Source organism: Leucopleurus acutus, assembly GCF_964270905.1.
Source record: "Leucopleurus acutus genome assembly, chromosome: 9".
Taxonomy (NCBI): Eukaryota; Metazoa; Chordata; class Mammalia; order Artiodactyla; family Delphinidae; genus Leucopleurus; species Leucopleurus acutus.
Genome location: NC_139144.1, coordinates 20,581,528 through 20,596,505, shown reverse-complemented (window position 1 = coordinate 20,596,505; position 14,978 = coordinate 20,581,528). Strand labels below are relative to the sequence as shown.

The following is a 14,978-nucleotide window of genomic DNA, read 5'->3' as shown; positions in this document are numbered from 1 at the left end:
CTAGACTATTGTAAGTTATCGGGGTAACAGGTGTATTTTTTCTTTTGGCCGCACCTCGTGGCTTTGGAGATCTTAGTTCCCTGACCAAGGATTGAACCCAGGCCCCGGCAGTGAAAGCATGCAGTCCTAACCACTGGACCACCAGGGAATTCCCTGTAATAGATGCATTAAAAGCAGCTGGCATAAGGTTTGGGGACATTGAACAGGGCCCTGTGTCGACAGCTGTATCATCAGCTGCATCACCACTCCACCTTTGAGGCAGGTGGCCATCTAAGGATGGATGAGTTTACTATCCTGAGGGTACCTTGAAGTCTCCTGAACAGAGGATTCAGACCAGCACTGTCCAGAAGAAATACAGTGGAAGCCACACATGTAATTTTAAAGTGGCCACAAAAAGTAGAAACAGGTGAAATTAATCTTAATAAGGCATTTTATTTAGCCCAATATATCCAAAATCTTATCACTTTAACTTGTAATCAAGATTTTAAAGTTACTCATGAGATATTAATTCTTTGAAATCCGTTGTGTGTTATACTTACCGCATCTCAATTTGGCCTAGCCACATTTCAAGTGCTAAGGAGCCACACGTGGCTAGTGGTTACCATATTGGATTGCATCAATCTATTGATACATCCATCTGCTGGATTCCTGGGAGATTTTCCCATCTAAGTATCTTGGTGCAGAGAAGGAGAGTTTCTCCCTCTTAATGACCATCTTTTAGTCCATACCAGGCAGGATGCTGCGTGATCCACATGCATTCTATCTTAAGTACCCAGCAGAGCAACCCAATGAACTACCATAATCCATATTTTACAGATGAGGAAACTGAGGCTTGGAGAGAAACTCGGACAGGTTAAGTGACTCATCCAAGGTCTCACAGCTTATAGGTTGTGAAGCAGCGATACAAATCAAAGCTGCCCGACTCCAAAGGCTGCGCTCTTCCCTACTCCTAGACTATACCACCTCATAAATCCCTGTCACATTACCCAAAAGGACTTCACTTTACATAATGATTTTGTGGAGGCCAGCACTGGACAATCCCAAAAAGACAATGTGTTACTCATCCCATAGGCTTTAGGGCAAAGTTTACCTGTGCCCAGGAGAGGCGGGCAAAGGCGGTGCTGTCTGTCATTGAGGACCTCACTCCAGTGATCATGGCAGGATGGACAACTGTGGTTTAGAATTCTGTTCATTCGAGTATTGCAAATCAAACTTTTAACAAATACAGTGGGTTTTTTGGTAGTATATTCATTAAGACTCTTTGGTTGCAAGTAACAGAAACTAAGGCCAGCCAAACCAAGCAAGAGAAAAAAAAAAGTAGGGGACACCTATCACCAGGATACTGCATATCTCATGAGAAAGAGTAAACAGTCAGGGCACAGGAAGGATGGGAAGCAGTGCTGCTCCAGTGACCTCAGCAGCTAGAGTTCTGGCATCTTATCTGTAGCTCCACTAGGAACCTGACTTGTGTCTCCCAGTTACAAATTCTCCAGAAAGAGAACTCAGGGGTTGGAGTCAGCTGTCTATCAGTCCAATGAATGACGGGCAAGGACAGCTGCCAGGGGGCCTAACCCTGAGGCATGAGGTGCAAAATTCTAGAAGGATCAGGCCAGACACCCCAGTCAATGTCCAAGACAGGAACTTACATGAGGTTTTTCTTTTTAATGTACTTGTGTAAAGAATATTCTCTTTGTAAGCCAGTCCTCACATCAGAATGTTCTTTTCAAATGTACTCCAAGTCTCCACCTACCTTTGACTCTTCATTTCTCTCCAAAGAGCCATATTCTGACCTTTGCTTTCTAACAGTGACTGGGACCATCCAAGTGGCGCGCAGGATAGACCGAGATGCAGGTGAATTAAGACAAAATCCCGCCATATCTCTGGAGGTTCTGGTGAAGGATAGACCCTCTGGGGGTCAGGAGAATCGCAAGCAGATAACCTTCATTGTGGGAGACATTAATGACAACCCCTCGACATGCACCAAGTTCACCTTCAGGTATTTGCCTTCTGAGACACATGTAGGCATGTCACCTCTTTGGGGGTGCTTGGTTTTTCTGGTATAGTCTGGCGGGGACTGAAGGATTGTGGGCACCTGCGATACAGCTCAATAAAATAAGTAGATTTGAACTGTCCCTTTAGGTGAGAGATTTTCCTTCCTCATCCTTTTTCTTCCCTCTCTTCCATTTTCTTTCCTCTTTGTAATCTCCCTTCTCCACTTTCTTACTCTGTTAAAAAATATTTTTATTTTGCTCTCTTCTACAACACGTTCATCTCCGTTGGTGACAAGTCCACAGGACTTGTCAGGCGCTCTCTGGACTGTACCTTTTCTTTATTTATTGCCACCCATGGCAAGATGGTGCTGTTGGTTAGCAGTTATAGTAGATACTTGAGACTTAGGATCGGTAACTAGGAGCTCCCAGAGAAGTGCGCCACCAGTAATACGAATAAATGAAACCAAGTATTTACTTAAAACAAAACAAAGCATCTAATTCACTTTACACAACTTAACTGCCTGTGAACAAAAGGCAATGGAGGGGGTGGAAAAGGCAGATACAAGTTCTTTTGGATATTTTGACCTGTTCTTTGTCTCACAATCTACTCACCGTTATTTTAAAATAAAGTCCCTTGGAGGAGGAACCAAGATGGCAGAATAGAAGGACGTGCTCTCACTCCCTCTTGTGAGAACACCAGAATCACAACTAGCTGCTGGACAATCATTGACAGGAAGACACTGGAACTCACCAAAAAAAGATACCCCACATCCAAAGACAAAGGAGAAGCCACAATGAGATGGTAGGAGGGGTGCAATCACAATAAAATCAAATCCCATAACTGCTGGGTGGGTGACTCACAGACTGGAGAACACTTATACCACAGAAGTCCACCCACTGGAGTGAAGGTTCTGAGCCCCACGTCAGGCTTCCCAACCTGGGGGTCTGGCAACAGGAGGAGGAATTCCTAGAGAATCAGACTTGGAAGGCTAGCGGGATTTGATTGCAGGACTTCGACAGGACTGGGGGAAACAGAGACTCCACTCTTGGAGGGCACACACAAAGTAGTGTGCACATCGGGACCCAGGGGAAGGAGCAGTGACCCCATAGGAGACTGAACCAGACCTACCTGCTAGTGTTAGAGGCTCTCCTGCAGAGGCGGGGGAGTGGCTGTGGCTCACCGTGGGGACAAGGACACTGGCAGCAGAAGTTCTGGGAAGTACTCCTTGGCATGAGGCCTCCCAGAGTCTGCCATTAGCACCACAAAAGAGCCCAGGTAAGCTCCAGTGTTGGGTTGCCTCAGGCCAAACAACCAACAGGGAGGGAACCCAGCCCCACCCATCAGCAGTCAAGTGGATTAAAGTTTTACTGAGCTCTGCCCACCAGAGCAAGAGTCAGCTCTACCCACCACCAGTCACTCCCATCAGGAAACTTGCACAAGCCTCTTAGAAAGCCTCATCCACCAGAGGGCAGACAGCAGAAGCAAGAAGAACTACAATCCTGCAGCCTGTGGAACAAAAACCACATTCACAGAAAGATAGACAAGATGAAAAGGCAGAGGGCTATGTACAAGATGAAGGAACAAGATAAAACCCCAGAAAAACACCTAATGAAGTGGAGATAGGCAACCTTCCAGAGAAAGAATTCAGAATAATGATAGTGAAGATGATCCAGGACCTCGGAAAAAGAATGGAGGCAAGGTCAAGAAGATGCAAGAGATGTTTAACAAAGACCTAGAAGAATTAAAGAACAAACAAACAGAGATGAACAATACAATAACTGAAATGAAAACTACACTAGAAGGAATCAATAGCAGAATAACTGAGGCAGAAGAATGGATAAGTGACCTGGAAGACAGAATGGTGGAATTCACTGCTGCGGAAGAGAATAAAGAAAAAAGAATGAAAAGACATGAAGACAGCCTAAGAGGCCTCTGGGACAACATTAAACGCAACAACATTCACATTATAGGGGTCCCAGAAGGAGAAGAGAGAGAGAAAGGACCCGAGAAAATATTTGAAGAGATTATAGTTGAAAACTTCCCTAACCTGGGACAGGAAATAGCCACCCAAGTCCAGGAAGCACAGAGAGTCCCATACAGGATAAACCCAAGGAGAAACATGCTGAAACACACATAGTAATCAAATTGGCAAAAACTAAGGACAAAGAAAAATTACTAAAAGCAGCAAGGGAAAAACGACAAATAACATACAAGGGAACTCCCATAAGGTTAACAGCTGATTTCTCAGCAGAAACTCTACAAGCCAGAAGGGAGTGGCATGATATACTTAAAGTGATGAAAGGGAAGAACCTACAACCACGATTACTCTACCTGGCAAGGATCTCATTCAGATTCAATGGAGAAGTCAAAAGCTTTACAGACAAGCAAAAGCTAAGAGAATGCAGCACCACCAAACCAGCTCTACAAAAATGCTAAAGGAACTTCTCTAAGCGGGAAACACAAGAGAAGAAAAGGACCTACAAAAACAAACCCAAAACAATTAAGAAAATGGTCATAGGAACATACATATCGATAATTACCTTAAACGTGAATGGATTAAATGCTCCAACCAAAAGAAACAGGCTTGCTGAATGGATACAAAAACAAGACCCATCTATATGCTGTCTGCAAGAGACCCACTTCAGATCTAGGGACACATACAGATTGAAAGTGAGGGGATAGAAAAAGATATTCCATGCAAAGGAAATCAAAAGAAAGCTGGAGTACCAATACTCATATCAGATAAAATAGACTTTAAAATAAAGAATGTTACAAGAGACAAGGAAGGACACTACATAATGATCAAGGGATCAATCCAAGAAGAAGATATAACAATTATAATATATATATGCACCCAACATAGAAGCACCTCAATACATAAGGCAACTGCTAACAGCTATAAAAGAGGAAATCAACAGTAATACAATAATAGTGGGGGACTTTAACACCTCACTTACACCAATGAACAGATCATCCAAAATGAAAATAAATAAGGAACAGAAGCTTTAAATTACAAAATAGACCAGATAGATTTAATTGATACTTATAGGACATTCCATCCAAAAACAGAAGATTACACATTCTTCTCAAGTACGCACTGAACATTCTCCAGGATAGATCACATCTTGGGTCACAAAGCAAGCCACAGTAAATTTAAGAAAACTGAAATCATATCAAATATCTTTTCTGACCACAACGCTATGAGATTAGAAATGAATTACAGGGAAAAACATGTAAAAAACACAAACACACGGAGGCTAAACAATATGTTACTAAATAACCAAGAGATCACTGAAGAAATCAAAGAGGAAATCAAAAAATACCTGGAGACAAATGACAATGAAAACACAACACTCCAAAAGCTATGGGATGCAGCAAAAGCAGTTCTAAGAGGGAAGTTTATAGCTATACAAGCCTACCTCAAGTAACAAGAAAAATCTCAAATGAACAATCTAACCTTACACCTAAAGGAACTAGAGGAAGAAGAACAAACAAAACCCAAAGTTAGCAGAAGGAAAGAAATCATAAAGATCAGAGCAGAAATAAATGAAATAAAAACAAAGGAAACAATAGCAAAGATCAATAAAACTAAAAGCTGGTTCTTTGAGAAGATAAACAAAATTGATAAACTATTAGCCAGACTCATCAAGAAAAAGAGGGAGAGGACTCAAATCAATAAAATTAGATATGAAAAAGGAGAAGTTACAACAGACAAGGCAGAAATACAAAGCATCCTAAGAGACTACTACAAGCAACTCTATGCCAATAAAATGGACAACCTGGAAGAAATGGAAAATTTCTTATAAAGGTATTACGTTCCAAGAATGAATCAGGAAGAAATAGAAAATATGAACAGACCAATCACAAGTAATGAAATTGAAACTGTGATTAAAAATCTTCCAGCAAACAAAAGTCCAGGACCAGATGGCTTCACAGGTGAATTCTATCAAACATTTAGAGAAGAGCTAACACCCATCCTTCTCAAAATCTTCCAAAAAATTGCAGAGGAAGGAACACTCCCAAACTCATTCTATGAGGCCACCATCACCGTGATACCAAAACCAGACAAAGATACTACAAAAAAAAGAAAATTACAGACCAGTATCACTGATGAATATAGATGCAAAAATCCTCAACAAAATACTAGCAAACAGAATCCAACAGCACATTAAAAGGATCATACACCATGATCAAGTGGGATTTATCCCAGGGATGCAAGGATTCTTCAATATACGTAAATCAATCAATGTGATAAACCATATTAACAAATTGAAGAATAAAAACCATATGATCATCTCAATAGATGCAAAAGAAGCTTCTGACAAAATTCAACACCCATTTATGATAAAAACTCTCCAGAAAGTGGGCATAGAGGGAACCTACCTCAACATAATAAAGGCCATATACGACAAACCCACAGCCAACATCATTCTCAATGGTGAAAAACTGAAAGCATTTGCTCTAAGATCAGGAAAAAGACAAGGATGTCCACTCTCACCACTATTATTCAGCCTAGTTTTAGAAGTCCTAGCCATGGCAATCAGAGAAGAAAAAGAAATAAAAGGAATACAAATTGGAAAAGAAGAAGTAAAACTGTCACTGTTTGCAGATGACATGATACTATACATAGAGAATCCTAAACATGCCACCAGAAAACTGCTAGAGCTAATCAATGAATTTGGTAAAGTTGCAGAATACAAAATTAATGCACAGAAATCTCTTGCATTCCTATACACTAGTAATGAAAAATCTGAAAGAGAAATTAAGGAAACACTCCAATTTACCACTGCAACAAAAAGAATAAAATACCTAGGAATAAACCTACCTAGGAAGACAAAAGACCTGTATGCAGAAAACTATAAGACACTGATGAAAGAAATTAAAGATGATACCAACAGATGGAGAGATATACCATGTTCTTGGATTGGAAGAATCAATATTGTGAAAATGACTATACTACCCAAAGCAATCTACAGATTCAATGCAATCCCTATCAAATTACCAATGGCATTTTTTATGGAACTAGAACAAAAAATCTTAAAATTTGTATGGAGACACACAGACCCCGAATAGCCAAAGCAGTCTTGAGGGAAAAAAATGGAGCTGGAGGAATCAGACTCCCTGACTTCAGACTATACTACAAAGCTACAGTAATCAAGACAATATGGTACTAGCACAAAAACAGAAACATAGATCAATGGAACAAGATAGAAAGCCCAGAGATAAACCCATGCACCTATGGTCAACTAATCTATGACAAAGGAGGCAAGGGTATACAATGGAGAAAAGACAGTCTCTTCAATAAGCGGTGCTGGGAAAACTGGACAGCTACATATAAAAGAATAAAATTAGAACACTCCCTAACACCACACACAAAAATATAAACTCAAAATGGATTAGAGATCTAAATTTAAGACCGGACACTATAAAACTCTTAGAGGAAAACATAGGAAGAACACCTTTGACATAAATCACAGCAAGATATTTTTGGATCCACCTCCTAGAGTAATGGAAATAAAAACAAAAATAAACAAATGGGACCTAATGAAACTTAAAAGTTTTTGCACAGCATGGAAACTATAAACAAGACATAAAGACAACCCTCAGAATGGGAGAAAATATTTGCAAATGAATCAACGGACAAAGGATTAATCTCCAAAATATATAAATAGCTCATGCAGCTCAATATTAAAGAAACAGGGCTTCCCTGGTGGCGCAGTGGTTGCGAGTCCGCCTGCCGATGCAGGGGACACGGGTTCGTGCCCCGGTCCGGGAAGATCCCACGTGCCACGGAGCGGCTAGGCCCGTGAGCCATGGCCGCTGAGCCTGCGCGTCCGGAGCCTCTGCTCCGCAGCGGGAGGGGCCACAACAGTGAGAGGCCCGCGTGACGCAAAAAAAAAAAAAAAAAAAAAAGATAAATATTAAAGAAACAAACAACGCAATCCAAAAATGGGCGGAAGACCTAAATAGACATTTCTCCAAAGAAGACATACAGATGGCCAAGAAGCACATGAAAGGCTGCTCAACATCACTAATCATTAGAGAAATGCAAATCAAAACTACAATGAGGTATCACCTCACACCAGTTAGAATGGGCATCATCAGAAAATCTACAAACAACAAATGCTGGAGAGGGTGTGGAGAAAAGGGAACCCTCTTGCACTGTTGGTGGGAATGTAAATTGATACAGCCACTATGGAGAACAGTATGGAGGTGCCTTAAAAAACTAAAAATAGAATTACCATATGATCCATTAATCCCACTACTGGGTATATACCCAGAGAAAACGATAATTCAAAGAGACACATGCACCCCAAAGCTCATTGCAGCACTATTTACAATAACCAGGTTATGGTAGCAACCTAAATGCCCATCGACAGACGAATGGATAAAGAAGATGTGGTACATATATACAATGGAATATTACTCAGCCATAAAAAGGAACGAAATTGGGTCATTTGTTGAGACGTGGATGGATCTCGAGTCTGTTATACAGAGTGAAGTAAGTCAGAAAGAGAAAAACAAATATCATATATTAATGCATATATGTGGAACCTAGAAAAATGGTACAGATGAACCAGTTTGCAGGGCAGAAATTGAGACACACATGTAGAGAACAATCGAATGGATACCAAGGAGGGAAAGTGGCTGGGGGGTGGTGGTGGTGGTGTGATGAGTTGGGCGATTGGGATTGACATGTATACACTGATGTGTATAAAACTGATGACTAATAAGAACCTGCTGTATAAAAATATAAATTTAATTTAATTTAAAAATTTAAAAAAATAAATCAATGAAGTCCCTGTGATTCTGGGTTAATATGACTTTTGGTAAACAGTACTGTCTTTCCACTAACTATTTTGTCTCAATGCCACAAGATGAATAATTCCCCAGGTTAGCTTCATCTGTGTGGTTTCTTAATAACTAGTCTCCAGTATCTTGGGAGTGTGAAGGTGGTTCCTCCTGGGGGTGGGGAGGGCATCTCTATAGTGACCCTTGCTGAGAGAATGTCCTGTGTCTGGAGCAAAGCTGAACACCAGAGCTGGTCTCACTTTCAGATCTCCCTAGGGAAAGAGTCTCCCTCTGAGATTATCTTTGGTTTTGCAAGTTCATTTTTTAAGCTCTAGGTAACTCTGGACATAGACCCGATACGTAGTGTGGCCATGCAAAGGACAAAGGACCCTAGACAAAGATTATCTAGGATAAGCAGTAGAAATACAAACTCCTGGGGCTTCCCTGGTGGCGCAGTCGTTGAGAGTCTGTCTGCCGATGCAGGGGACACAGGTTCATGCCCCGGTCCGGGAAGATCCCACATGCCGCGTAGCGGCTGGGCCCGTGAGCCATGGCCGCTGAGCCTGCGCGTCTGGAGCCTGTGCTCCGCGACGGGAGAAGCCACGAGAGTGAGAGGCCCGCGTACCGCAAAAAAAAAAAAAAAAAAAAAAAGAAGAAATACAAACTCCTTTGTTATGCTCTTCAGTGTCCCCCCGTTTTCCCCAGTGGCATGCCCAGCATAGTGCTAAGAATCAAGTGGTCCTGAGCCTGGCAACAAAACAGCTAAACCCTGTTCTGGACATACCCTACTTGCCTCTTCAGATCTAGCTCCCAGCCTCCCCAACCCTGCTCTGTGCCCCAGGAGGCTGACCTCTATGGATATCAACTGCTCCCTTGCCCTGCACCTTCCCATTGGCCCACGGGAAGCCCTGGAATGAGGGGGAGAGAGAAGTCAGGGTATTTATCCCCTGGCTCCCTCCCTGTCAGCGGCATGAGCCCCTCCACCTCCTGAAGGTCTCAGCTCCTATTAGGCCGCCTTCTGCGCACAGCACCCTCTGTCCCTGGTTCCGGTTTCAGGAACTGCTCCCTCCTCTGGCTCCTTGAGGCCTAGCAGTGGAAAGGGAGGCCCACTCTTCCTAGACCTAGACCATCCTTTGAAGTTCCCATGTACTGTGTGTACACGTTGTAACAGTCCCTTTACTAAACCCTCCCGGAATTATCTTAATTTGCCATCTGCTTCTTACTGAGGCCCCTATCAAAGCAATAATGGCCTTGACCATGTGATAGGTTCCTATCCCAACCCCAAGAACAGAGTCTGTTTGATGGGTGAGAACAGTTGTCATGGATAGTTAGGACCGTGACTTCCACACCATTCTCTGCATAAATCAAACCCACCACTGTTAAGAGAAGTCTGGTCCCTGTGATGGAGCAGAGGTGATCCACAGAGTCACTCTTCCACTTTCTTTGAAAATCTAAAGCTATGCTAGTGCCTTTGGGTGGCTCCAGTGCATCTTGGGAAATTCTTCTCCTCATGTCCTGCTCTTCTAGACCCTCCTGCTTTCCGCTTTGTTCTCCTGCCCTAAGAGGTGGGGGAAGATAGTTGAAGCGTAAGAACTGTGGGTATCAATGACTGGAGAGGACTGTGCTATCTCCAATCTTCCTGGTCAATTTTCTCCCCTCAGTGCATTTCTGGTAAGTGTGTACTGTGGCTTCCTGTGGTCCAGAGTCCCCTGATGTGTGAGATGACAGTTTACAAACTGCATTCCATATTAGCTAGTAAAATCACATTTTGATAATCTTCTCTCCAAATTAGCCTTGAAGGTCAATGCCAGCCACTAACTGAACTAATTGTATTTATTACTAAAGGTAACTCTAAACAATGTTCCAGGAGGGCTCTGGGCTTTTCCAGTGGGAGGAACTTGCAGTTGTCCTGTAAAAGCCAAGATATGAGGAGGGGCAACAAAAGGGCTCCTCCCTCAGCAGTCCAGGAAGTGAAAGGTTTTACTCCCAAACCCCAGCTTCGTTTGCATACTCCAGGGAGGGGCTGGGAAACCCTGACCCTGCATCACCCACCACTCTCCCCCGCCTAGCATCTTGTCCATTCCCACCACACCACAGTGGAAGCACCCGGGCAGGTCAAAAACAAGCCAAACGACAGCACTGGCGCTGCCATGGGCTCTGGCAGCCCTGTCCCTGAATATTTTCTCTTTCTTCAGGGCTCTTGGCACAGTGCCTGCGGCAGAGTCTGGGGGAGCAGGTAGAATAGGCTGGGAGGGCGTCAAGCACCCAGTGGATCCCACGAGGCAGGTGGCTTTGTGCCAGGTCCCCTGCCATCCCCGTGGGTCCATGCAGGCTCTCAGGAGGCCGAGAGACAGAAACAGCCCCTGCGGCTTTCCCAGGCTGGTGATGAATGAGCCCAAGGCCCTGATGGAGGCATCAAAGGCCCCGTGACAGAGCCGCTATGGTTGTAAATCTCAGGCGCTTGGCTGAAAGCGCTTCGCAAGCTGTGTGTGAGCCAAAGGCAGAGGATGTCGGCTGTGCCTGTCACCTCCAAGTGGGGGGGGAACCGTGGTCAGATGGCTGGGAGTGAGAGCAGCCCGCCTTTGAGGCAGGGAGTGATGAATGGGGGGGGAGTCGTTTTCCAAGTCATGCGTTTAGGGGAAAAATACCAAGTGGCAGGGGAAAATGAAAAGAACATGCCAGGTGGCCCTAAAGGGCCAAGTGTGAAGGCTCTTTTGGAAGGCGTGAAATGTCTGGCTTCAGGACCCTAGAGTCTTTGGGTGATGCAACCTTCCGGCTTCTGCAGACTTGTAATCAAGGCTCAGATCACTGAACCCTCTGTTGGCCTGGAGAGTCATTGATAGAACCGAAAGTAAAATGTACTGTGACTCTTAACACTGACAAGGGGATGGTGCCTGGATACATCAGCTTTCTGCGACAGGTCTTGAAACCACCCTGAATCTTTCTTAATCTGTAAAATGGGGACAAGAACACAAACCTCTAGGCGATGAGGGGATTAGAGATAGAGTTTTTAAAGTGTTTGGTAGGATACCACATATAGTTGGTATTTAACAAATAGTATCTATTCTAAGTATTTATGAGTAAAACCATGACATCGTGCCATCAAGACAAGAATGGAAATGCTCGGACTCCAGTCCTCCTGAGACACAGAGACATCATGAAGATTCAGTTACACCTGTGAGAAAGACCGCTTTCCCAGGACAAACCCAGTTATCCTCAGCAGCACAAAAACAACCTTGCCGTCAGACTTGGCTCCATGTTTGCTAAGCCCATTTTAGCTGCCATGAAGAGCTGATGTGGAATGTAGAAAGCAGCATAATTCTGTTTCAGAGAGAGGTGATAGTACAGAGGATTAGAGACATGTGTTGATGCTCTGAGAACAAGATGCCAAGACAGGATTAAATGTGCGAGGCTTTTATTAGTGGAAATGCCTGTGGGAGAAGATGGGGAGAGAGCTAGGCTAGGCTGCGAGGGTCATCAGACTGTGATTCAAGTCTGACCTGAGTAAAGGAAGGAGGGAGGGTGCATGGGTGGGAATGTTCTAGTCTGTTCTGCAGTCCATGAACTTGGCTAGGGCATTGGGGAATGCTGGAGCCAAAGTCAGCTGTCACAGGACAGGAATGAGTCTGCCTTAGTATCTCTGCCCTCCTCTGTCGTTGGTACACGACCTCACTGCAAATACAGTGATGGATTTCCTAGCCCAGCAACTGGGGTCTGTGGTCATTCTATTCCTGCAGCTGTAGGTCTTCCAGGCACATTCTCCTGGCATCCCCAATATATTTTTGTAAGAAATCCTGCCCAAGGCAAAACATGATTGTGGTAGACAAAGAAAGAAAGAAAGAGAGAAAGGGAGAAAGGGAGGAAGGGAGGAAGGAGAGAGAGAGAAAAAGAGAAAGAAAATACTAGTCACACAAATTCCTCTTTGCCTGTACATGAGCCCCTTTGCAGTGTGATTTTGCCATTCCTCCCATCAAGAGATGGGTATCTCTTTCTACTCCTTGAATCTGGACTTGACCAGGTGAATTGCTTTGGCCATCAGAACATTCACAAACATGGCGCAGCAGAGGATTGAAAGGTGTGTATGCAGTGGGACTTGCCCTCTCTTGCTACTTTTGGAAGCCTAAGATCTCCATGCGAAGAGCACAGACTAGCCTCCTGGAGGATGAGAGGCAATATGAAGCAGAAACCACCCACCTTCCCACCATACCTGTGAGTGAGGCCATCCTGGAGCATCCAGCCCCCACCGAGCTGCCAGTGACTGGAGAGACCAGCCAAGCTGGACTAGAACCAAAAGAGCGAATGGATAACCCTTAGTGTTGTAAGAAAGAAGAAACGCCTGTTGTTTTAAGCCACTAGGTTTTGGGCTGGTTTGTTATGTAGCAAAAGCTAATCAACATGCCCATCTTATAGATGGAAAAACTGAAACCTGGAGACCTGTGAAGTCCCTTAATGGGTCTGGAGGTGTTACCATGCTTCCTCAGAGTCTCCCACTCCAAGCTGGGCTTGACCAGATGGCTCTGAGTTTGGGGGCAGCTTTACTCATTTGCATACTATTTGCCTCCCTGCTGGAGTGAACTGAGATTGGGACCCAGAATTCAACCTTTAATAAGCCTCTATTGAATGAATGATGCTAAGGTGTCAGGAGGCCCTTCTATGACTTTGAAGCCATGAGAACACAAGTGGAGGAATTTCCAGTCCTCTAAGCAGGGGAGGGAGGGTGCAGGGGTACAGTGATACCCCCCAACCAGATTATCAATTCCTGCAGGCAGGGGCAGAATTTCTATTTCTCTTATATTCTTCTTCACTCCTGTGCTAGTTCCATAAGCTACCATTCATTCATTCATTCAACAAATATTTCTTGAGTGTGCCAAGAACAAAGCAGATAGAGATCCCCAGTCTTGTGGAGCTTACATTCTTGGGGGCACACAGACGATAAACAGGATATGTAAGTAAACTGTATAGTATATTGGAAAATGGTAAGCACCAAGCATTAAACCTACAGGGGGGAAGGGGAGAGGGAGCAATGGGCTGGGGGCGCTGACATTTTAGTTGCGGTAGCCAGGGAGCCTCCTGAGAAGGTGCCATTTGATTCCAGACTAAAGATAGGGAAAGAGCAAGCCATGCGGTGCGCAGTTAAGTGCAATGGCCCTGAGGCCAGAGCCTGGGGAGTGTCCAGGAGCACAGGGAGGCCAGAGTGGAAGGAGAGTGAACAAGAAGAATTAGTAGGAGATGAGTTCAGACAAGTAAGGGGTGGGCGCACGTCATGAAAGATGCTGTAGATCAGAGTCACGACTTTGAGTGAAATCAGGAGCCCTTTGCGATTTAGGAGCAGCAGAGCGACGTGATCTGACATTTTCACAGGATCCCTCTGGCTGCTGTGTTAAGAATCCTCTGAAAGGAGTCAAGGGCAGAGTGGGGACACCAGTTAGACAGGTACTGCCTTAACCACGGACTTGCTTTCAATTGAAATGAAAGCCGGGGTGTCTAGCCTGGGGCCTGTGTTAGAAGGAATGCTCAGTCACTATTTGTTGGGGGAAAATATTGAATCATGTCTTTTCGCCAGCATTATGGTGCCTGAGAGAGCAGCCAAGGGGACGTTGCTTCTGGACCTGAGCAAGTTCTGCTTTGATGATGACAGTAAAGCACCAAACAACCAATTCAACTTCACCACGCCATCCGGAGTGGGGAGCGGCAGCAGATTTTTACAGGATCCAGCTGGCTCTGGGACAATCGTGGTCAGTTAACGGTCATTGCATCATCGAAAGGGCATTGGGGAAGTTGGTCTAACAGGCATAGTGCTTTTGCTGCCCCACAGAGAGAAATTTCCAAAGTAACTCCCTCTCCAAGCGACTGTAACTGACAAACTTAATAGTGACTCTGTTTTCCCCATTTGCTCTTTATTTTACCCAAGTTCCAGGAATTGTTTGTTATGCATGGTTATGCCTGGGGTGCTAAGGATTGGATTCTTTCTTGCATAGTTCGCAGTTTGCAGGCTGCCTGCCTGGTTAGCGTGCTTCCACAGTCACATATCAGTGCCCTCTGGGCTCAAGCACTTTTGTTTATTTCAGCGCTCATTCCTCGCCATAGAGGTGTGAGGTGAGAGAGAGCAGGGCCAGGGCCATGCGTGTGTCCTGCTGAATTCCACAATGTAGAACCACTGGAGACCCAAAAAAGAGGGGCCTCTCCACTGGGGC

At 44.4% G+C, this 14,978-nt stretch overlaps 1 protein-coding gene across 1 annotated transcript in view; it reads left to right on the top strand.

Moving 5' to 3' along the window:
* The window catches only part of CDHR3 (cadherin related family member 3), a gene marked incomplete at both ends in the record, with an annotated part of 71,559 nt that overhangs the window by 39,639 nt on the left and 16,942 nt on the right, over nt 1–14,978 (top strand). The window contains 2 exons of the mRNA XM_082846415.1: nt 1,807–1,996; nt 14,348–14,519. Of these exons, the coding sequence (XP_082702541.1) occupies nt 1,807–1,996; nt 14,348–14,519 (362 nt within the window). The remainder of the gene's footprint in view (nt 1–1,806; nt 1,997–14,347; nt 14,520–14,978) is intronic.